The sequence below is a fragment of the Hipposideros armiger genome, unplaced genomic scaffold (assembly GCF_001890085.2).
Source record: "Hipposideros armiger isolate ML-2016 unplaced genomic scaffold, ASM189008v1 scaffold_413, whole genome shotgun sequence".
Lineage (NCBI taxonomy): Eukaryota > Metazoa > Chordata > Mammalia > Chiroptera > Hipposideridae > Hipposideros > Hipposideros armiger.
The window spans coordinates 984,786-1,010,301 of record NW_017731763.1 but is presented as its reverse complement, the minus strand read 5'-3'; the positions used below and the strand labels follow the sequence as shown (position 1 = coordinate 1,010,301).

Sequence of the window (25,516 nt, the reverse complement as noted above, 5' to 3'; positions counted from 1 at the left end):
ATGAGATTAGAAATGCCAGGGTCAGAGCAGGTCAGCCACTCCACATTACCCTAGAGTGAGGCCTCAAGGGGCTACTGTGTACAGAAAGGCACATGGTCAGAGATGGCTGTATGCATGTCCATTTCAGAGTCCCATGTGTGTTTTTGTCCCCCATTGAAATTGTTGGAACATACTTCAGAACCTGCTAAACATAAACACTAGCTGGTGGAAAATATACTAAGTGATGAGAAAGCCTCTTTCACGGAGAGGACTCTAGTCTTGGATAAATATTGCAGCATAGGTCAGTCCACTGTCTGGGCTGATGCTTTTCAATCCGGCCTAGTTATTAAAGGGTTTTCATGCATTAAAAGGGGGTACCAATAGCAAACCCAACGAATAGAGAGCCAGGGGTCAAGGGTTCTACCTCAAGCTCTGCATCTGCAGCATTTGAGGGAGAAAAGCCATGTCACCTCTCATCACTGTCTTTACAATTAGGATCCACACTCACTGCCAACTATAAAAGTCTATAATTCCCCTTTCTATTTCTGGACATTGAAACAGATAAAATGAAGGGAAAGTGGTTGAAATGATCGCTAGAGAAAATGAAAATGTTTGACTTCTATTTATGTCAATGAGAATTCATTTCATATCTTATTTATAGTATGTGTCTGACATTCTGAAAGGATAAACAGTTGAGCAAAACAATGGTCCAAGACCTCTGACCCCATTTTAATCTCACAGTATAAAGATACCTACAATTTAGAAGATGAATATTTATTTAGCACAAGATTACTCATCTTCTTAGTTCCAACTGTAAGAAAACAATGGCAAGTAGGCCACCATGTTCATAGAATTAATTTCATACACATTTTGAAATAGTGTTAACTGTTAAGTGGATTTCCACTAAAATATGAAGTAAATATCTATTTAAAGGGTTGAAATTTAAAATTTCCTTCCTTCCATAAGAATCAATACTGATAGTGTCCTGAAATAAACTAAGATAACCTCCTGATCCTGATCAAAAGGCTTCAGCTCTGTCTTACACTCTAGCTCTTTCTTGGCAGAGAAGAAAAACCAGTTCAAAAATTATTAAGGCAATAATAAAGGACTTTTATACATTAATTATATTTGCTATGAGGGAAATTTTCTATCCTGTCATTATCAGTATGCCTAATATAAAACCATCAATTTCATACCTGATAGCTTTCTAAGTAAGACCTACATAAAATTGTAAGTAAAGTTTAGGTATTTATTTCGATCTATAAACCTTATAAATATAAATTAGATTGATTTTCATTGAGATAAATGCTACACAATGTCTGTTGTGACCAAATATCTCCTTATTTTTTTCTAGAACACTAGCAGCCACTATACAGGAGTGCCTTGACTATGTCCCTGGCATTTTACCTACACTCTAATCCTTCCAAGAAACTCAAAAAGTAGATGTATTAGCAAGGAGAGGCTAGAACCCAGAGAATTTATGTGACTTGCCCACAGCCACACAGCCAACAATAAATGATGTTGCCCATATAGACCCAAGTCTATCAAAACCAGCTCTCCTCCATTAAACAAAATTTCTCTTTACTCTTACTTTTCACTTCTTCAGGGCTTTTCCTTGAACTTCTCTTTCTGACAACAGTTAAATCATCCATTCAGAGATCTCAGACAACCTCAGCAACCTAAGGTAAGCTGTCAGATCTCATTTGGTTTATGTCATCTACTATTTCTCCTTTGTTTATTTCTTCTTCCTCTAACCTCCTCCTTTTCCAAAGCTGTGAGTACATAAAGCAACCTATTTCAGTCACAACAAAAATGCGTCATTCATCATTTGAAAAGATTTGTATGTTCTTTGGTAGTGTTGAATGTACACTAAGGTTATAAAAATAGTAGACTGCTAAATACTATAGCAGAATTCATAAAACCAATCTTTCTGAGTAATTAAGTCAAATCCATGCTGGTTCTCTCTCTCGCTTTAGTAAACTATTTTAAAACACTTTGCCAATTAATCCTAGATATTCATAGAAATAATCCCAATGGCAGGATAATCCTTATATATTCCCATTTCAGCCTGACTCCTTAGTTAGCCACAATCACCAAAGCCTAAAATCACCCACAAGAAGCCAAACTGTCCATCATCACAGTCACACAGGCTGAGATTTCCTCCCACCCCTAGAACACCAGCTTGCCTGCTTTGCATTCACTGGAGGCTTAGAATAAGAAACATGCTATAAATCTTTTCTCCAAACTCTCTCCCATATTAAATTTTACATCTTTAAAGAGATGCAGACTCAGTCCTGAATTTTTCACTATACAGAGACTCTCCAGTCTCTTAAGATTTTACATTGCCTTCAGACATTCAAACTTTGGGGAAAAGAAATCCTCTCTCTTCTCTATTACCCAAATGTGCCCATTCTTCCCTTATGACAATAAGTGCTTATGTGCATTCCTCTCTCTACTAAATAATTCAGCCCAAAGGCTGCAGTTAAACTTATGCTCATTTTCTCCCTCTCTCCCTCCCTCCCTCCCTCNTTATCATGTTTTTAAGACCTCACATGAGCATTCTTTGTCCCACGTGACTCCTAGACTAAGAGATAAGCTTGGAATCTCAATCAATCTTCTTTCTCCCTCTCTCTCTCTCTCTCTCTCTCTCTCTCTCTCTCTCTCTCTCTCTCTCTCTCTCTCAATTATGCACAATGTGATTTCATTCTGATGCATACCTAGTTTATTCTTAGTTCTCTCATCTTCTCTTTGCTGTCTACCTAGATTAATGAAGCCAAGCTCAGATGTTAGGCTTTTTCTCATCTTCATTCACAATGTCTGTGATATTAGAGCCACCGCCTGATTTTCACCTTGCAACTGCATTTTTCTTAATCAAAAATTTAACTTTTTTAAAAGACTAGCCTTATTAAGTAAAAAAAAAAAAATTCTGTCATCCCCATTATTTATTCACCTGTATGAAATATACTTTTAAAACTTTGCATTAGAGAAAAGTAAAAATAGAGAACAAACATCCAAGTATTTACACATGTGATCTGCATCCAAACTCTCACAACAAAAATTATTGCATGTGTAAATAAGATTTTACCTTTCAAAATAAAGTGTTTATTTTAAAGGATAAAAGGAAATAATGTTGAGGGATTTCCAGTCAAGGTGGTAGAGTGGATAAATGCTGTGCTCACCTCCTCTCAGGACCACATCAATAACAACTAAACCACAGAACAACCATTATTGAGAATGGCCTGAAGTCTAGCTGAACCGAAGCCATACAACTAAGAACATACAGAAGAAGCCACCTTGAGGCTGGTAGGAGGGCAGAGATGTAGAACAGGCTGGTCCCACACCCACATGTGACCATTAATAATCAGGAGGGATATATCAGCTTTGGAAGTCTTCCCTGCCCCTGGAGGAGTGAGGCATCCCAGTCAGCCCCACACCAAGCTCCCTAGCCCAGGGTTCCAATGCCACAGAAAAAGGTCCCCATAACTTCTGGCTGTGAAAACCAGCAGAGATTGTGGGTGAGTAAGATGGAGGGTGGCTGCATTCCCAGGAAATCATCTTAAGGTGACCACACATGGACTTACTTGCTCTGAGCTCCAGCGCTGGGGTAGCAGCTTGAAAAGTGCCAGGGACATACAGAGGAGCTGAGTTGTTTGGCCTCAGGGTGAAGGCTGGAGGGACAGCTTTCTTCCAGACAGATAAGCTGGTGGAGGCCATTGTTTCTTCATTCAGTCCCTCCCCCTTCCTGGTGTGTAGCCGCCCACAGATGCTCTGAGTCTCCATCAAATGGGCAATCACCTTTCGTCTGCCTCACTCTAGTGATTTCCTGAGACCAGGCTCCTCCCAACTTTCAAGCATATGCAAACTGCTCCCAGTGGTTTTTCCATATGAATGGCCTGCCCTGGCTAATGCTGCAGACTGTCCTAAAGTCTCTCAAAGGTTCACAAAACCCAAACAAGCAGCATCTGGCTTCAGCATGTCCCGTGCATCTGGTGAGCAGCCCTAAGCTCAGCACTAGTGAGAGCTGGTCTTAGTGGCTTGATCTCTCAAGGTACCTCCAAGCACAGCACAGGCTGCAGCCATCTCTGGATTGCTTTGTGGCTCATGCCAAGTGGCCCCAGGCAGCACAGACTGGCTAAACTTAGCCTACAGCAGGTCCCCTCCCAAGAGGCCCTGGGGTTGACAGGCCAAGTGGCCAGCTTTGGACAGCCAGAGCATCACCTGGCCACCTTCAAGGATGACACACCCAATGGGCAGACTGGGCAGGCACCAGAGCCCTGCTAAAGCAAACCTGCTCTGTAGGGTCAGCCCCTGCATAATAGTTCCTCTACTGTAGTCACAGCCAGTCCTCATACCTAATCAGCCTAAGGGTCAATCCCTCCTATTGATGTGCAAATGGCAATCAAGTCTCTACTACAACAACAGAGTGCACATAACCCACACATGGGACACACCTGGAGCACCCGGCTCTGCTGACCAGGGAGACTGCACCACTGGGTCCAACAGGACACCTACTACATAAGGCCACTCTACTAAGACTGGTAGGCATAGCAGCCCTACCTAATATTATAGAAACCAACTCAGGGAGGCAGCCAAAATGGGGAGACAACAAAACATGTTTCAAATAAAAGGAAAGAACAAAGCTCAAGAAAAAGAGCTAAACAAAATGGAGAAAAGCAATCTACCAGATGCAGAGATCCAAACACTGGTTATAGGGATGCTCAATGATCTCAGGGAGAACTCTGGCAAAGAGATAGGAAACATAAAAATGGATATAGAAAACATAAAAATACCAGTCAGAAATGAAGAATACAATAACTGAAATGAAGAATACATTAGAGAGAATCAACAATAGATTAGATGAAGCAGAGAATGAAGTCAGTGATTTAGTAGAGGTAGGCAAAACACCAAAATAGAGCAGCAAAAAAAAAAAATAATAATAATCCAAAAAAAAAATTGAGGAGAGTTTAAGGGTCAACATCAAGGGTACCAACACTTGCATCATAGGGGTACCACAAGGGGAAGAGAGAAAACAAGGAATTATTTGAAGAAATAATCATGAAAAACTTTCCTAACCTGGCAAAGGAAATAGACATACAAGCCCAAGAAACACAGAAAGTCCCAAACAAGATGAACCCAAAGAGGCCCACACCAAGAGACATCATAATTAAAATATCAAAGGTGAAAGACAAAGAGAGAATCTTAAAAGCATCAAGAGAAAGCAGTTAGTTACCTACAAGGGAGCTCCCATAAGACTATCAGCTGATTTCTAAATAGAAACTTTGCAGGCCAGAAAGTATTAGAAGGATATGTTGAAAGGGATTAAAATCACTGACCTGCAACCAAGATTACTCTACTGACCAAAGCTATAGTCATGGGGACGTGAAGTGAAGCATAGGGAATATAGTCAATAATATGGTAATAACTATGTATAGTGCTAGGTGGGTACTAGACTAGTCAGGGGGATCACTTCTTAAATTATATAAATGTCTAACCACTATGTTGTACATCTGAAATTAATATAAAATAATATTGAATATCAACTATAACTGAAAATTTTTAAAAGGTAGAAAAAAGGTGAAGAGAAATAAGAGGTTCAAATTTCCAGGTATAAAACAAATAAGTCATGGGGATGTAACATACAGCACAGGGGATACAGTCAATAATATTGTGAGAGTATGGTATGGTGTCATGGTTGCCGGATTAATGGTGATCACTTCTTTAGATATATAAATGTTGAATAACTATGGTATACCCTGAAAACTAATATAATATTGTATGTTAGCTATACTTTAATGAAAATCTTTTAATAAAGAAAATAATGTTGATCTCATATGATAAACATAAAAAATGTCAAAAAATAGGAAAACAGCAAGTCATTTTTTCCAGCTCTTTAAAAATATTTTAATCATGCAAAATCAACATAATGTGCTTTAACATAATGATAAAATCTTAACTAAGACAAAGTGGCTTTTATTTGTTTTACAGAATTTATATTTGGCAATAATTATTAAAATAATTACTCTAAAAGAACTCTAAATGTATTAGTTCAGAAACAATATTTTAAAATACAGCAGTAAGCAACAGAAACTATTGCTTTTTATACATTTTTGGCATAACACTGCCATACAGTTACAGAATTATAAAAGAAGTGTTTCATAGTACCATACAGATCCAGAAACTGGTTACAACCCCTACCACATACACATGGTATTGGTACTAACAGACATGCACAGCATTCTGTGATTCATACTGCAGGAAAATACAGAGAACAGAAGGCTCAGTGGCCATTGGAGAATCAGAGTTTACATGGGTAGCAAAACACACCTCTTTTTAAGAATCATACTCACTTTCTCGAAATACTTAAAATACAAAGGATACTACAGTTTCCAAATTGAAAGAGTGGCTAAACCCAGTTGGCCATCTATATTCTTAGGAAACACTGAAGAAGAGTCAGTGTCTTACTTAGGAAATAAGTAAACATCCTTTTTATAAAAAGGGTGGGGGGAAATGCTTGTCGAAGGACCTAACAGTTTGCTATCATTTGTTTCTATTAATGGTAATGCCACCCAATTAGGATGCTGTCAATTCTTGATGGTATGGGAGATAATTACTTAATTTATAAATAACTTATCACTAAATTTTCTTCTTATCTGCAGCTAGTCCCTCAATTTAATTTTTGTTAGTAAAACCACTAACTATTGATACACACCAGCAAAGGAATTAAACTTGGTATCTGGTCATTTGCTTCTCTGTCTACTGAAACGTTTTGGTCTACTATGGAGTAGGTGGAATTCATGGTTCAAATGAGAGTATTAATGGGATTCCATGTCCACACCAATCCCTGATTCTCCTTGGCACAAATAATATAGAGCTAATTCTGAAAACACATCTCTACCATAAAGCATTTGTAGATCATTCCTTAGCAGCTTCCAATAATTCTGGCACTTGCACAAACCTATAATTGATTATATATTGTTCTAGTGAGCTTATTACTGTTCCTAATCTTTAGTTTCAGTTTGTGTTTTCTTTTTCTTCACATGAAACTAAATCCATCAGCATTGAAAAAAAAAATGCTCTTTTGACAGATGAGTGCAGAACTTGAAGGTTTCTTAGAACCAAAACTTATTATGTAATTAATCTACCTAATAATGTAAACTGTTCCACTAACTCCATTCTAATTTAAAAATAAAAATATGATAATCTTTGTAACTTAAATATATTTTCATAAGGTTTCTAATTTTTTTAAAAAAAGGTCTTTTAGCACATGTGAGCTTTTCCCCTTTCCCTTCATTTTTAAAGCACACAGAATCCTTTTATGAAAAGACATTTATATATATATATATATATATATATATATATATATATATATATGAAAGAATAACCCAACAGAAATTTTAATTGAAAAACAAAGGGGAAGGGGAGGTGGAATTGGTATTTCAATATGTTTCCCAAGATAGGTATAAAGATTCGGCTATAATTTATATAGCTGGTGTCCAATTGCTTAGAATTTCCTACAGCTACAAAATGGTGGCCAAAAATTAGAAGATAGTTTATGAAAATTGATGCCCATTAAAATTGTGTATGGAGTCCAAGGCAGCCTAATTTCCTCAGCAGTCAGAGATCATGGGGTCCAACACCCTCATTATCCAGAGGAGGTTCTGAATACCCACCATGCTATTGGACAGGCTGCAGCCTCGTGTCACCTCCACTTCACCGAGATGCCTGCTCTGACTTCTGCTTCCAGGCATAGTTTGGGCCATAAAACAAAGCACTTCAATGTAGCCTCCATGTGAAAATTTTAATTCAAGAAAACAAACTTATTAAGAAGTTATTTCCCCACAAATAACTAAAACAATAAGCTTCTCAACAGATCAGGAAACAAGTAGAAGGTGACAAAGAACATTTTCTCTAATCTAGGGGAAAAAAGCAGAAATAGTGTTTTTTAAATGTTTCTAAGATGGTGGCATAAATGTTTTAAAAATTAATTTCAGATTCTCAACCATCTACTGGAATTAAACTTTTAATTTCTCTAATAGAATTCCATTTTCTGCATCCATCTGCATCTAAAAATAAGAAGTGAAACACAGATAAATATTACTTGTAATGACTGAGAAAAGTTTAAAGTGGAAATTATACCATGTAGCAAAATTAAGCAAAAGAATAAATAAATGTAACAATGTACTCTTTCTTACTGTAAACACTTTTTGTCAAATATAAAACATTGTTGAACATTGTGGCAAGTACAATTTCTCAAGAACTGATGCTACTGTCCCAAATGGAAAATTCTCCAAAATGAAAAAGCACCAAAGTAAATTTCATTAAAATAACTGGTATTCATGGTTTGGAAAGTTTCTTATATGGCAAGATTTTACCATGGAGTAAAAATTTAAACATCTGAATGAAGACCATTTACATTAGTTAAGGCACATCTGGACACCTCCAGGCATTCATATTTCTAACTGTATAATTATTAACTTCAGTAATAAGGGATTTCTAAAAAGTCTGTCCCTGAACAGTCTGCTGGGTGGGCTGGATAACGAGGACAGAGAAGAAGGCAGGGCAGTACTCACTGTCACCCTAGAGATTACCCACACAAATCTGTTCATGTAATAAGCACTACAGAATTCCAAGTTGAAAGAAGTCAATAAATGTACACTCCCAACTTTCTAGATCATACATTGACCCAGGCCATTCATTCTCTACAACTGCACCTACATTTGAAATGATTCTAGCATGTCTAACTCCAGCCTAACTTCTATTTAACACATCGTCCCCAGAAGAGAAAGGGGGATTTTCTAAGTTGGAAACAAAATAGAAATCTTCAAAACTATTCCTATAACAAAAGATTTCCACTCACCCCAAATAGACATGAAGGACCCACCGATGCAACTGCAAATCAAGTAAGGCCAGGAAGCTTTTGGAAGAAACTCAATTGTAAAATGACAAAAAAACCTGTCTAATTTAGTTACTCAGTAGGTGATAAACTCTACCATAACTCCACTATTAACCTGGGAAATGTATCTGTAAACAGTAAACCAAATATTCTCGATTCATCAGTTCAACCCATTTTTAACCACTTGATATGAAAGTTTACTTACTAAAATGATTTTTAAAACAGTAACTCAGGTGAAACACTGTACTGTTTTTCCTTTTTTCACCAAATCATACTTTCAGACTAAAATATAAATGCCAGAAGCAAAGTTGGTAATTGTATACAACAAAGTATCAAACATAATGACTGTGATTGTGCTATGGCATTTTCATATTTTATATTTTTAATACTAAGCAAAAAAATCTGAGAACTTCTCTAGAAGCTCCTGAGTTGTAGATTTTATTTTCTCCTTTAAGCTGAAAAAAAGTAGTCTCATAAACTAAATTTCAAATAAAACTATACAAAATAATTTCTGAACTGAGAACTAGACCTGATTTAGAGAAAGCAGACATTATTTTTCCTTCTATCATGATTCTTTTGAGTCTCTTATGAGATTGAGCATGAAAATGTATAATGGTACAATATTCTTAATGTTATACACCTTTACCGTAATCATGTATATCTTATAATTATATATCACAGTATTTCAAAATATTTTCACATATATTATCTCCTTAGAAATATGAAAGCACAAAATATTAGAAATGTACTATCCTAACTGAGAGGTACGATATCTATTTGCCATGAAATGCAAGTGAGTATTATATCAATAGCCAATATTTAGTACCCTCACAGTCCATGGTACCATAATAAAGTCTATATATTTAAAAGATTCAATAATGTTTCTAGCTATTTGGCCATGCTTCACTGCATTTTAATAACAGCTTCTCAATAAATTTCTGTAAGCATATGGTAGTTTTTAAAGATACAAAACACTTGAGCAAACCCAGAGGGCTGTTTCATATCTAAGATACATAAATACATATCTATAGATCTTATTTTAAAAACTATTAAATGTACAAAGTATTCTTAATAGAAAAAAAATTCTAGACACTCTAATTTTTATCTGCAAAAGAAGTGACATCCTCTCACTTGTTTTCCACCGAATAATTCTATCATAAATTACTTAGATTAAATGTAGGGATCATACTGTTATGTGTCAATATGCATTTAAAAAAAACAACATGGTGGTAAAAGGCCACTGTTTTAAACGGAAGCCAGGAAGTTTTTTCCCTTGAGATAAAATAGTCTCAAATTATATGTGACAATCTAATCAAGCCCCTAATTAGGAATAATATTCTAAAACTAAAATTATTGAATAAATTGCTTTTTTTTCCTTCAAAAGGCTGATATACTAGTTTCTAAGTAATTGATTATATTCATTTATTTTAGTATCAGTCCACGGTTTAATATGTTAGCATCTTGTCTCAAATTTTTAACTTTATGCACTTAGAAAATAGTCTGAACACTTTATCATATATGCAAACTTGATAAGATACTTTGAATTAAATGAATCGTACTCCTACAATTCAGCCCAATGTGACAACCTATTCTCTTCCCCTATCTCTGTAAACGGTTAATTGAGCACTATGGGGACATTGCTGCAATAGGCAACACATTAGAGGGTCCATGTCAAAATGAAACTGAAATGCAAAAGCAGAATTGTTTCAAAATCCTAGTGAGCACAAAACAGTAAAAAGCAAAAATTAGCATATTTTGGGAACCCAAAATGGCACATGTTCTCTATTTATTGGAGTATGATAGACAACATGAACATTACTAACATTCATATAAAAAAGTCAAGTTTGAGCAACGGTGATATTTCTTGTAAACTTCAAAGCAATAAAATCATATTTCTAAAGGCATATTATTGGTGTCTTTATTTTCTAGAAATCCTCTATTTAAAATCTTCTCAAAAAATATATATATCAATAAATGTAACAGATGATATGATGTGATTAAAACATAGGGTATGGTATAAATTCTCTGGGGATTAAAGTGGATAGAACTTTCTGTAAAAGCCTGAGAGACACAAAAAACAATTGCTTTTTAAATAAAATAAAGTGAAATTTGTTTTCTATTCATTGCTTTAACTATATTTGTATACATGCTTTGAAATTCTTACCAGTGTTGATGATTGTTTCCTGATGTGTAATAATAATTAGTAATAATATTACAGTAAATATTATTTGCTCATAAACAATATTAACATATTAAGTGCTTACTAAAACTGAGTATATGGAATTTCAAATCTGTTCTCAATTTCAATGTTTGACAACTTAGAGCTGCATTAAATTATATTTCTTTTCCAAAACAAGATGCACTGTGGACTAAGCAGTATTATTAATTTCATAGTCCACATAACACTGAGCTATTCATGCTTTTAGGCACCACTGCCTTGTTGCCAGTGCAAGAGGAGTAAATAACTAATTTCCTCTCTCATTTTTAAATGCTTTAGTCATTTGCGTTTAGAAACAAGCACCAAATTTAGATGGCACAGCCATAGAAGAAAAAATTCTTTTGTTGGACTTCTGCATTAAAACTTGGTTTTAAGCACTTGGTAGGGGAAAACATTTTTATTATTTTAAACAAAGCAAATTTTTGAAATCATGAATTGGAAGTCCCCTTCTGTTCCATTTAAATTTCAATATAAGAGCTCCTCTGAATGTACACTAGAAAATGGATGTGCTGGCTGACAAAACTGGTGAATGAGGGTGAGTGTGGAGAGAGGGAAAGAGAAAAAGACAGCAGGGCTGATGAATGGGCTGGGGAGATGGAAGCTCCCCAAGAGCATCCATTTCATTGATCAGATTTTTAAATAAACATACTGAGGTGTCGTAGTGAAAAAAATTCCAAATCACTTTCTGAATACGTTTGAGAAGACCAAATTCTTTCTTCCATCTTAAAAAAATTAATCCATCCATCGGGCAAAGGCCTGACAACATAATGAAATTATCCTCTTGGTTTTCTTCAGGTAGACTAATCTCTCAAGAGAATTTATTTGATATATCACGAACCACCTGATTATTTCCAGATACATGGAAATGCTTGTAAAAGAATCACTGTATACAGAATTTGAAAACACACATCCTAAAAGTGTTGCAGAATATATTCATTTATTGGGTCTTGTCTTAAAACATCTTAAATTCATTGTCACCCCAAATTAAAAACAACAAAATGCTTACAACAGAAATCACGAACGGCTAAAATTTGAAATGTGACCTCTGTTCTTTAGGATAAACTGTACAGTTTTTTTCCTCCCTTACCTAAATTGGTTTGTGGGTTTCTGATCATTCACTGTAATAGTACATCATCATGGGAATCTGTACTTCCAGGGTTTTCACAGTCTTTACTATGACCTTCATCTTCTTCATCTCTTTCAGGAGGAGATGCACTCTCCTTTTTCTCTGCGGGACTGCTCATTGTTTTTTCTGGTTGAGAATTTAAATTTTCAGCATCGCCATCCTTCTCTGTGATCCTTGGCCTGGCAGCTTCACTGCTGGGCTCTGGGCTGGGCCTGTCTGTCACTTCAGGCTCTCCAGGGGCCACTTTCTTTTCTTCAGCTGATTTGCTATTTACATGAACAGCTAAGGAGGAATTTTTGGAGTCCTTGGATTTTTTATGCGTAGAAATTTGACTGTTAGGACCGGAGGCAGGAGGGGCAGGCGTTTTCTGGGCTTTGCTTCCCTCCAGCTCATCCTTCCTAGGCGGTCCCCAGATAAAATTCTCTGCAGGCGTGTAATGTTTCTGGGCAAACCGTAGGAGCTTTCTCCTTTCTCTTCTGTCTCTAATTGTATAAACAAAATACTCCAGAGCACTCTGTTTGATATTGGGAATAGTATTTTCTACAAGAGCTTCATGGAGAATGAATTTTACAAGAGGAGATTTAAAGCTTTCATATCCAAGCTCACCGAGGCTTTTAAGAATACGGGTGATTCTTAAATAGTTGTGCTGGGACCTGGAAGAGAGGATTGAAAAATATTAGGTGGAAAAATTCAGGTGGAAGGAAGCGCAAGAATGAAAACTATTAGGAGAATACTTTTTATGGAACTGTAAGCCATGGAAATATGCCTTGTAATGACTAATGAAAGTCATACTAGATCCCATTAAGAAAAATAAATTAGAAGGTATTAAACCCTTATCCCTCAATGTAATGTCGATCATTGTGAAACTCAAACATATAATACGAATTCTCCTTGTTTCTTCAGTTCTTCATATTTGAAAATATTTAAATTAAAATTTATTCCCACTGATGGCGAACTGTTGTTTGTTTATTAAGTACATTGAGGATGAGTGATCTACAAGAGTATTTATTTGCAACAACACCAATGTATTGTACCCGTCACAGGTAACCAGTGCTGAGCATAAACGCATTAGCTATCAGTTGAATGGTATGATTTACAACGTCAGCTGGTTGGCAAAATCCACCATATCAGCCAACTCATAAGGAAAGCAGCAAAAACCACTCTACCTTGCTAGAAGAATTCTGACAAAAGGTGCAACACTAACTTCTTTAGCAGAGCATAGTTTAATAGTTAAGAGCATGGACTTTGGGGTCAGACCTGAGTTTATAACCTGGCTGTGCCACTTAACAGCTATGTGAAATGATGATGTCTCTCTAAGGCTTATATCTTCATTTGTTGGACTTCACTGGGCTGTAAGAATCAAATGAGTTGATAAATATGCAGGATGTATAGAACTCAATAAATATTAGATATTATTTAATATTAAGTTATTATTTACAGATTTGGTATTAAGAACTGCCATTTTTGTACCTATCCCAACTTAATAGCTTAATTCTCTTCCATCCCTAGCCTCTCTCTCTATCAGAGAATTTTAAATTTTCCTTCTAATGTGTCATTGATTTCAGAGATGCCTTTTTCCCCAGATTGCACTAATATCTTTCTCCTCTTCCCAAAACTAAGGCCATTATCAGATGAATGCTTTCCTATCCTATTTTGTCACATTTCATAATCTACCATTTCCCTCAGCCCAACAGTTTGCCTCATTAAACGGGCCTGGCTGAATCCTACAGGAATCTTCAGCTACATATATTAATCACGTGTATCATCAACAGCCCGGTATTTATTGACCCAATTTTGCAACACTATCATCACCATCACTTATTTCTAACTTACTAAAACCTATTTTATACCGCAGACAATAAACTTTCTATCAGCATTGCATATACCTGTCTTGGATTCCAAAAGTGCTTGAAGTATTTCACTTAGTAATAAATAGCAAATTACTTGGGAAGGATGTGGATGCATTATTTGAAGGATACAAAGGAGAGGTTCCATAGTCTTATGTTTTAATATGAGAATGTTTTTGGACAAGACAAAAACCTTAATGATTCGGGCTAACCTAACACTGGAAAAGAGAAGTCCAGCAGCTTTTTTCATCACTATCCTTCTGGATGTTTAACAAATAAGTATTATGTAAATGGTCACCTCTTTGGAGGCAAAGGGTAAAACATAGTACAGATCGTTTCAGTCTTATGAATCTGTGTTTTTTAATAGTTGGGAAATAAGGGTATTTTGAGATGATACAAATTTAGGTGACGTTACGACAATGTGCCATTAACAGTATGACTGACTTAGTTATTAGGTTAGTATAAATTTTGTATACTCTAAAAAATAAGTGACAAAACCCTTGGGCAACATCTGCTTTATAAGTCTATGATGATAAAGAGATACATGGAAAATTTAAAGAATATATTTTTTAATCCCGTAGAGGATTCACATGACAACAAAATTTATTATATTTGCAACCAGTTCAATTTCACATATCCAGTCCAAGATGAATGGCCAAATTCAAATGTCTGTGCACATTTATCTGTATCTACACATTCTCCAATTAAAAATATTTACATAACAGTAAGGACAAAAACTTGGGTTGAAGGGAATGAAGATCAGTATTATGGAACAAAATTATGCAAGAAAGAAATTGGGTGTTTCAATATGATCTGAAAAAAAATGTCACAAATAAAGATAAAAAGGAAGAAAGATGATTAGCTATAACCGTCCTATCATGAAGAGTTTTTAGTGTTGCACAGCAGATAAACAGGAAAAGCTGGGCATCCAGACAGAGCTAGGAGCTGAAGTTGTCAAGAAGACCAAGCAGTGAAGAGAGAACAAACAAGAGGCAAAAACCAGGAGACAGAAAATAAGTTGAGGGATTCCAAGGTCCAAAAATATGGCTCAATAATCCAAGGTGATTACAAATAAAATTGGAAATACATCTTAGTGATTGGTTTATATATTTGTACTCTCATGTTTGAAGATATTTCACCTCTTTTCATCTTGGTTGCTTGTTCACTGAACATTATTTTATTTCACTTCCACTCAATATTTTTTGTTTGCTGGAGCTCCTAAAAATATATTAAGTTCCTTACTTACTCTAAAAAAAACCTCAAGATGTCATACAGATTAAAATACAAATAAGTTATGACATTTAAGAATGAGAAAAGAACCCAACCAAAGAAAGAAAATCAAATTGGAGTTTTTATATAGTCTCCCATAATTTCTTCAAATCTAGTCAATGTAATTTTTTGGCAACTAAACCACAAAGGAAAGTTGTTTCTGGAAGATTTTAAGGCAATTCATTCACAGCTGGAAAAGTTCTCTGCAATACCCAGGTTAAGGGAAAAGAGAGACAATGGGTGGTGGAAAGTAAGGGAGCTGGATGGAGCAGAGGAGTGAGACATGAAGCTAGCTCAGGCTCCCCTCCCCTGATTCAACCCAGGAGACCATTTAAGTAAAGCCTTCAGAAGGGCTCTGTTTCCAGCTATTAATTAGAGGATCTGACAATATAACCCCAAGGAGGATTAAAGCTGACAAACATATGCTGTTCATCATTTATTCATTCAACAAACATTTACTAAACAAGATTGCTGTTCCAACCCAAAATGAGTTGGGGATGGAGAGTCTTTAAAATGACAGACATGAGTACATGGAAGATGAGGTACTACCAGATCCTCTCCAAAGATTTACTTCTGCCATCATGTCAATATGCTGCTTGCATACAGCTTTCTTTGACAGGATGACATAAGTGCTTAGAAACTGTGTCCAGAGATAGCTACCTGCATTGCTTAGGTAGAGATATATATACTTCTACTTTAAGTGCCTGATGTAAATCAAATTTAACTTGAGTTATGAGTCAATGGGTCTTCTAGTCAGGATCATAAAGCTTTATGCCCATATCTTCAATGTTTTAGTACAAGCCACCATTTTAACAGTACTGATTATAACTAATAAAGTAAAAAGAAGGCTTAAACATTAATACTTATTTTACCAAAGCAAGATGGAAGTTCTAGAAAGCCATAAAACTTTTAGTTAATTGGTGCACAAAATTCTAACTTGTTTTGCACAAAGAAAAATTTCTTACGTAGTTTTAATATTTTTTCTGTTAGTATCTACCCAGTTCAGCTCATTATAATATGCTAAGAAATGTTTCAAAACTGTTGGTTTTATAGTCCAGCATTCATAAGTCATCTCATAATTAAAAAGAGGGAAAAAAGCCAGTTTGAGTGTAAAGAAAATAATAAGAAAAATAAACTTGGGTATAAGTGCTAATGAAAGTTATAAATATTCAAGCAAAGAATACAAAAAATCAATTCCAAATAAACTGTTAAAGTTTTCTTCACAGGTTTTGAGATTTATTAACCAAACATGGCCTTTTGTTTTGACCTAAATAGCAAAGATTCCACTTTTTTCCTCTTTTTTAGTAAAATATACGAGAATAACTCAGTCTTATAAAATGATTTTTATATGTTCTAGGTTTAATTCATGGATTTAATCTAAGGTGGCACCATGCCTGAGGAACAGGCTGTACCACAACAAGATTACAGCCTAGTAGAGGGGATTGGGAAAACTGTATACAAACAATAATCATAAATGCCCAAAGACATGGCAGAAAGGGGGGAGACGCCACACTTGGCTGCAGGTAGTGGCGAGGCTACAGGAAGAAAAAGCTCTGAAGCTGAATAGCCATATTTCTACCTAGTATTTTGTTCTTCATTTGTTGCTGTTTTGCTTTGTTTTAGAATGTAAAACAGGGATAAAACGCATTTCAGACTAGCTTCTGCTTTTACATGCCTAGGTCCAACTGCTAGTTGTTCCTAAGTTCCACAAAGAATCCCAACCAAGGAAAGTAACACCCCCCCCACACACACTCCCTTTATGGACTGTAGGGTCTTGACTTACTCATTCAGATGCTGAAACCTTTCCTGCCAGTTAGCAGCCCGAGCAACATTTCCAGTTTTATCCGTCAGTTTTATTCCAAAAAATTCTAACATCATTTTATAAGCCAGGAGGAATCTTCTAATTGCTTCTTTCGTTTTTTTGAATTCCTAACAAACAGAAAAAAAAGTCAGCTGAAATGATTTGGTAGTTACCAGGCCAATAAACCAGCAGTATTATTTGGCTATTTCATATAAAATGAAATGAGCTTGCATTACCTCAATTTCATATGTGGTTAGTTCTTTAGCATAAAAGTTCAAGCCTTGTTCTCTCAGGGGGAAAAGCCTAGTTTTTTTAGAAAAATAATATGTTTATATTAATGTTGTCTGGAAAGCATACGTGATTAAAAAGAACATGGTTCAAGGTAGATAGTATGGAACTGACCATTGAATGTAAGTGTGGTTGTGCTCCAGCTTTTCATAATCTCCTTTCCACTTATTTAGAACTTCTTCAATGTAAACACCTAAATAGTAAATATTTTAAAAGTGAATCAGACATGTAAAACATTATTGAAGGCATTTTAAGATTTAATCACTTAAGCTTTATATTAAAAAGTTTAAGAACAACACAAGAACAATGCTTTTAAAAAGATGAATTCCTTATGCCATATACTGAGTTATATAATAAGCCGAATTAAAAAAAAATTTAGAAAACAGTGACACCTCAAACTGCAGAAAGTTCTACTGAGCAGCATTATTCTAAAGCAGAGGTTGGCAAATTATGATCTGACATCTGTTTGTAAATGAACTTTTACCGGAACACAGCCATGAACAAGTGAATACATAGAATTCATTTACATATTTTACACTGAAACATTAGCAGAAATTAGTAGTTACAACAGAGACCATATAGCCCACAAAGCCAAAAATATTTACTCTCTGGCCCTGTACAGAAAAAGTTTTACCAGCCCTTGCCTTAAAGGGTCATATAGTTCTTTAAATACTACATTAGATAGGGTCAAATTGAAATGAATCCCAGGGAAGAAGAAAGGAAAGAAAGGAGGGGGGAAGAGAAAGAGGAGGGGAGAAGTATGAAAAAAGGAAAGGGAAAAATTTTTAAAAATGAAAGAAAAATGTGTTGAGTGCCTATTATATGTTGGGCCCATATTATACATGGTATGCATCATCTACCTTATCTTCACAGAACTCTCCCAAACCAGTGTTATTATCTCCAATTTACTAATAAGGAAGTTGTGTGATTGTTGAAAGTCCCACACTAATAAAATAAATCTAGGTTCCAAAAAGTAAGCCCTCTTCATCACCTCCCACTGTTCCCTATAAGAACTTATTAAAACAAAATCCTCCTTCAGTCTGTCTAGGTCCTCTCAATTGATTATGTGACCATTTAGTCAATTTTATAGAGAAAAACACAATATAGCCACCTCTAAAGCTAACTCATCTCATTTTTGTTCCCTCCAGAGGTCACCAGTTCATAGTGAAGGTCCACTCTCAAAAGGTTTGGTAAAAAGGTTCTGAATCATATTCTTGTTGGCTTTATCAGCATGTTGAAACCATTTACCTCCATAGTTTCCTTTTTTTTTTTTTCCAACTTCCCATCCTCCTATTTAATAAGTAAAATACATCATTGCAAGCTTATGCTTACTGGAAAGCGTGTGTGTGTGTGTGTGTGTGTGTGTGTGTGTGTGTGTGTGTGTCTACATGCACACGCACATGCACACATACTAGGTAGGAAAGTGTGTGAGTTGATGTAACTTATATACTAAAGTAGAATAACATCTCATGTGACCTTAGCTAAAACTTCTGACTTCCACCTATTTTATAAGATTTAAAAATAAATTTTGTGACAAAAACTACAAAAAATCTAATGTATTATTTAGTGTTACTCCTTTAAATTACTACCTCAAAAATAAATTCACTATTAGAGAAAAATAATTTAGTTAAATACTGTCATATCTCTATGTACAATGTTTTCAATATTTGAAGACATTCCTTTAGGTAAATGTTATTAAATTCAAATCAGAGTCAAATTAACACTTTATCATTGTATTTCTTCAAAAAGTTTTCATACCAAGTGCTAAAAAAGAAACCAACTAATAATTAATATTATTTCAATAAATAAAGCAGTGTGTTTCTATCGTTAGTAAATACAACAGAGCATATTTTATCCTTCCAAATCAGAGCAGACACTTGGGACACCGGAAAATTACTGAAAGACAAGGGGATCTGGTCATTTCAGCCATGTTCTTAAGTCGTAACTCCCAACTGGTATGTCTCTCAGTGCACAGTATGGGGAATTCCTCCTCTAAACACTTCACCTAGACTATAGATTTACTTCCTCCAGTTAGTTCATCATGGAAGGCAAGGTCCTGCCACACAGAAAGTTTTGCAATCCATGAGCCGCATGGTTCCCTGACTCACATTGCTGTGGTTATGGCTCAGTTTGCACAGAGAACAAAGGGCAGGAGCCAGGGCCATCTGGTCACCTCACAGAGATAAGGTCTCTAGGGAGAGAAGCCAGCTTTGCCGGTTTGACCTGGATAAAATTAGGAGTCCACCCGTTATTCACAATAGCTAAGACTTGGAAACAACCAAAATGCCCATCGGTAGATGACTGGATTAAGAAACTTTGGTACATTTACACAATGGAGTATTATTCAGCTATAAAGAAGAAGGAAATAGTACCCTTTGCAACAATATGGATGGAACTAGAGAACATTATGCTAAGTGAAATAAGTCAGTCAGAGAAAGACAAATATCATATGATCTCACTTATACGTGGATTCTAAGGAACTGAATGGATGGGAGTAGTGGATGGAGATAGTCTCAGAGACACAGAGGAAGAACTGAGGGTTGTTAGTTGGGACGGGGTGGGGATGAAGGAGAGGGGAAGGGATGAGACAATACAAATTGGTAATTGCAATATGGCCTCAGGGATAGAAAAAGATAGTCCGAGGAATACAATCAATAACGTTGTAAGCATTTCTTAGGGGGCCAGATGGACCAATGCCCTTTTTGGGAGTCCACTTCATAGTCGATGTAGAGGCCTGACCACCGCATTGTATTTCTGAAACTGATGTTGAATAATACTGTATGTCAACTATAATTATATATACATATAACCTCGGGACACGGAGTAGAGTGCGGGAACGGATTCAATGGAATTGTAATAGATAAGCATAATATCGGGTGTGGGAGGGCAGTGGATGGGGGGATGGGGGTTGTTACTTTGTGAGGGTGAAAAGGGTAACTATTGCATTGTGCTGTACACCTGAAACTAACAATAAAAAAAAAAAATTAGGAGTCCACCGTGGACCACAGCATGGTGTCTCAGTGAAATATGCGTATTACCATAGCAGCTACATCCTCTCACTATAGGGTTAGAAAAGATCTGAAGGGGGTAATTGTGGAGTTGTGCAGGGAGACGCAAGTCTACTTGGCAGAGCTGAGTGGAGATCTACTGTATGTGTGATTTCCCTCTCAGGGTGTTGGGCCCTGACTCCTGAATCTGAAAATCACCAAAAAGATAATTCTAAGATAAACATCACTTTTCAATTCTATTCTAAATAATTTTCAGTTATGACATGGTGGAAAGAACACTAAACTCTGGAAACTAGACCCAACTCTATAATCAAGTGACCCAACAAGTCAGTCATTCAAGATCTTAGACCCAGTGACCTTATATTTCAAATAAGAAGGCTGAATTTGATCTCCTCTCATGTTCCTTAATAATCTAGTAGTCTATGGTCCTATAAATCTTCTCTTCTATCCCCTCACAAAAAATGGTCCCTACTTCCCTTCAGGTAACAGACACCATAAACAGGTGGTGGGGAGGTATCTCTAATCTGCAGTTATTCCTCCAAAATTTGCCAAGTGGCTGCTCACAGCTCTAGAGGCCTTTGGGGACACATTAGACTATATAGCAAAGTAAATCCAGGCAATGAACAAATGTACTGGGAATGTACCGACCATGCAATAAACAAAGGATAATAGGTGTACTTATTATTAAGAGTTTTCTTTTTACCCAGGTAGCAGATTACTCACCATCTGGCTTAAATGGAATTTTATTCTTATAAAAACGAAGATTGCTCAAGTCATTTGGACATCGGATATCTTTGAAGTTCTGCTAAAGGAAAAAATAAATCAATCTCCAGCATATGGACATATAGAAAAAGTACAAAGACCCTTCTTGCATGTTAGCTCATTGGCGCCACGAAACAAGGAAAACATTTTAGCAAAAAGACATTCCATACTCTTACTGGGTACTGATGTCGGTATTTGTACAAATCCCTCGCAGCATAAAAACTTCTCTTTGGTTTGGCAGTTGCTTCAGTGGAATCACTACCCTAAAACAAAAAGTGAAATTCCTTTCACATGTTGAAATGAGATAATTTCACTGAGAAATTTCCAGAGCAAATCTAAAATAATGAACATCCATAAAGAAAGCCTAAAAAGTATCAACTGCCCAGATTACTGAAAATATTATAAATGTCCTTTTAATAATGCTTACTAGCAACATTGGTTGGCATTCCATCTTCCTGATTTGAACCCAATAACATTTGTCCTAAGGTGTTTTACTAAATAAAAAACTATTATTCACCAAAAGCCCACAGAGGCTAAATATTATAGATTAATACCCTTCTGAAATAGAACTCAAAATGAATTCAAGATATACATTTTACCAGAGGTTACACAGTGATTCTATGACAAAACTTACTTTAGAATACTTTACATAACTTTAAAAAAAATGTTGATAATAAATCAATTCTACATAGAAAATTGTCATTAATTTTGCAACACTTAGCTGTACTTGGAAGTCAAGTAATATTTATGAAAGGAAAAGAGGCTCTTAAAATAAACTAAGTAGCTCCTTAAACTCCATCATACACAAAGGCATGAATAATCTGTTAATTCAGTGATACCACCGTAATATAAATCAGCAATTTAAAGTATAAATACACAAAGCAATGAAAAGCTCTTAAATGGAATGAACTTCAGATTACAGTATCTTATATGTGGTTGCTTACTCATACTATATTCTAAACAAGATTCCCACCACCAGAAAGCAATTTTTAAAATATAAGATGTAGGTCAATGTAATCGATTTACATTCCATGTGTAAACTATATGTAGTATTATAATAAGAAAGTCCTTTGTATCCAGTGTCCTGCAGAAGTACAATGAGTCTGATGACGATGACGAAATAGAAGACTGAGTTTAGACCTGAACATTCATTAAGAGCTCTTCTCATCATCTTCCACCCCCATCTGTGTTGACAGACTGGCGTCCTCTAAGCAATTTCCACACATTTTTGAAGTGGTGTGATTCTCACTATTACTACAAGTACAGAGATACTTTAACACCAAATTCTCTGATGTTTAACATTAGCTACTCTGCCACGTTACATAAGCAAGGAAAAGCTTAAATTCTGGTCTTTGCCATATGTTTCAAAATAGCTCTGCCTAGCAAATTTCTGAATCTGTTTAGCCTGAGCTACAACCATATGAATCATCATGCACATTTGTATAGAAAGCACTTTTCCATTTACAAAGCACTTACATGTATATTCTTTCATTTGATTCTTCTAATGCACCTGGCTGGCAGTTATCAGTGTTTCCATCTTGGAAACAAGGTAACCCCCAGCTTAGAGATGTTGAACGTGACGCAGAGCCTGGTGACTGAACAGGAACTAGAATTCCAGGCTCTGGTCTCCAAGTGCCACTAATTAAGTCCAAATCAATTTCAGCTCCACTAAAAGTAAAGGATCACTACAGAAACTCTTGTATAATGTCAACAGCCCAAGACTTGGAGGCAGGAGACTTGGGTTAAGTCTTAACTCGGCTACTTATTTGTGAGGCCCAAGCAAATCACTTAACTGAATCTTAGTTTTATCATCTGTGAAATGAAGTAATGACTCACGCCCTACCTAATTCCCAGGATTGGAAACAATCGCCTCCTCCAACCTCTAAATGTACCAAACTCCCAGCATCTGTCCTTGCTCCTCCAATTTCTGCTCCTTTTGGACTCTCTATCCTGTCCCCTTTCACCTGCTCAGGCAAAGATTTTGTGCCTTAACACACTGTTCATATTACCTGTGTCACCAAAATGTCCCTCTCTTCTGGACCATTCCTGTCAGCAAACATGCTCTATAGTATCTCTAATCTTAAAATAAACATACACAAACTTCCGTGACCGAAATCTCCTCTCAGTTACAGATCCATAGCTCTGCTCCCTTTTATAGTAAAACATCACCAAAGAGTTACTCATACTCCATCTCCTTCTCTTCTCCCATGACCCACCCCAATCAGGCTTTCATCCTCAGCATTCCACGAAAACAGCTCTTGTGAATGGAACTAACAAATCTCCATCTGATCAAAGGATTGCTCAGTGCTCAACTCAGGGGATTTCCCAGCAGCACTGGGCCAATTAATGCCTTCCTCCTTCCTGGAACACTGGCAAGTAACACACTCCCCTGGTTTTCTTCCTAGCTCATTGGTCGCCCCTTGTCAGGCTCCTCTTTGGCGCCTCCTCCTCTTCACATGCTCTAAATGGAAGAGTGCCCAGGGCTTGGTCCCCATTGCTCATCACTCCTTGGTGAGCATATATCGTCCCAGGACTTTAAATATCACCAATCTTATATGCTGAGGACTGTAGTCCTGGATTGGGGATCCATTCATAGACACAATTAACTACTCAACACGTCCATTTGAATGTCTCGTAGGATATCAAACTTAAGAGAATTCTTGATTGAACCTCTGAAGCTGTGCTCTCCCTAGACTTCCTCTTCTTAGTTAATGGCACCATCACTTGTCAAATATTCAGTTGGACTAGAAATACAGCAATGAAGGGGGTGAGAAGGAGTCAGTTTGAGACACACTTTAAAGGTAGCTCTGGTAGTATCTGCAAATGAATTGCCTATGGAGAGTAAGGAACAAATGAGGTTGACAGTCAAAAAGCAAAATAAAAAAATATTTTTTTAAGAGTTATATGGTGATACCAACAAGAAAAAGTAATCATGAAAGGGAAAAAGGGAGGGTTGCTGTGGTTTACCATTTACTGGGGTTGCAATTAATTGATTAAAACATTAATTATCAAATCAGTTTATATAGATGAGCCTGGTTAGTTGGAATGAATCTGCGCTAGTGTGTTTTGATAACCCAAACTTCTTTAGAAGGTTACTTAATTGGGAGACAAGTGGACGGTAAAAACAATGGGAATACAGCAGGTAACACTTTCCTAGGGTTGAATTCACAATGCAAAATACCCAGCAGGAAAAGCAGAACACAAGGGGCAGTGGGATATTGAAAATGCCTACGGTTAAAGGTTCTGACGTTGGTGACAGACATACTTGGGTCTGCATGTCAGAGTCTCTCTCTCTCTCTCTCTCTCTCTCTCTCTCTCTCTCTGATCTTTGAAAAATCTTCTAAGCCTCAATTTTCTCTAAAACGAGGATTAAAAACAGCAACTCCCATCGCATCCCCGAAATTGCAGTTGATTGAAATAACATGTTTAGCATAGGCCTGCACTAGGAGTTTGTTTCCTCCTGACCTAAACAGAGATGATCAACCAGCTGTACGAGGCAGCCTTAGCTGTCATATTTAGGGGGTGATTCCTCCACTCTAGCAAATGACCCTGTGGTCACATGCGACTTTGGGCTCCATTTTTTCACTCTCATTACCCCCATAGCTGATAAAGAGGAGGGCCTAATGCAGGAAAACAAACCTTAAATATCTCCAAGATGCACACTTCCTCAAAAGGTTGGCTAGCCAGTTCCTCCTTTTTAAAGTTTTCTGAATCATTTTCACTTCCGTCAGAGGTTAAAGGAATACGTATTTATCTCTTTACTAACCTCTCCTCCTAATTGTATTAAGCAAACGATTTAAACACAGTTGGATCAACAAGTCTTCTGGGTGAAACAAAATTTTTGAAGAGTGCCCTGAAGTCGGTTTGAAAGGCCCCACTTAGGGTAAGAGCTGTGACGTTTTAACTTCGGATGGGGACCAGAGACCATACTTTTAATGGCTGTAGACCCCGCTGTAGGGGAAGAGTGCTCGCTGCGGGTCAATTGCAGTCTCACCTTATTCCGGGTCAATTTTTACCAATAACACGCACTAGACCGGTTTCCACACGCCTCTATTTTTAGACAGGTTCCTCCCACCCCACCTTCGCATCGCCCAGCTGCCTGCACAGGCAAAGAAAACACCCATTCAAGTTGGGCTCTTCCTGGAGGGACTTCCTTGTCGCGCCCGCGGTCAGGCCCGAGGCCGGCGCTCCGGGCCCCCGAGGCCCCCGCGCGCGGGGCAGTAGGACGGGCGCGGAGGGCGAGCAGCCGCCGGGCGCCCTGCCCTCCGCACGGGGCTGGCAGGCAGGCGCGGCACCCGCTGCTTCCTCCCGGCGCCGGGGGACGC

The 25,516-nt window shown here is 36.8% G+C and overlaps 1 protein-coding gene across 5 annotated transcripts; it reads right to left on the bottom strand.

Moving 5' to 3' along the window:
- Positions 1-7,356: 7,356 nt before the first annotated feature.
- Positions 7,357-23,927, bottom strand: OGFRL1 (opioid growth factor receptor like 1). Of its 5 annotated transcripts, XR_002126400.1 has the most exons (9): positions 23,862-23,927; positions 21,368-21,454; positions 21,153-21,234; positions 17,536-17,614; positions 17,370-17,436; positions 17,116-17,261; positions 12,178-12,869; positions 8,837-8,893; positions 7,357-8,042 (listed from the first exon to the last, which is right to left on the bottom strand). XR_002126400.1 is itself a non-coding variant. In XM_019664007.1 (8 exons), exons 1-7 carry the CDS (start codon positions 23,910-23,912, stop codon positions 12,206-12,208), a joined length of 1,176 nt encoding a protein of 391 aa, XP_019519552.1. In that variant the 5' UTR covers positions 23,913-23,927; the 3' UTR covers positions 7,357-8,042; positions 12,178-12,205. The 5 variants fall into 5 exon arrangements, 4 of the variants coding, with proteins under 4 accessions (XP_019519552.1, XP_019519553.1, XP_019519551.1 ...); XM_019664007.1 differs by lacking the exon at positions 8,837-8,893; XM_019664008.1 differs by lacking the exon at positions 7,357-8,042 and having other exon boundaries at positions 8,050-8,893.
- Between the last annotated feature and the right edge of the window lie 1,589 nt (positions 23,928-25,516).

Excerpts from the sequence above, each read along its gene's own strand:
- OGFRL1 (XM_019664007.1), bottom strand. The coding sequence starts at position 23,912 with ATGGTGCCATTAACTAAGAAGAGGAAGTCTAGGGAGAGCACAGCTTCA. Across the intron at positions 17,262-17,369 it reads TAACCACATATGAAATTGAG|GAATTCAAAAAAACGAAAGA; the intron begins GTAATGCAAGCT and ends TCTGTTTGTTAG. Across the intron at positions 12,870-17,115 it reads AGGTTTCAGCATCTGAATGA|GTCCCAGCACAACTATTTAA; the intron begins GTAAGTCAAGAC and ends CCTCTCTTCCAG.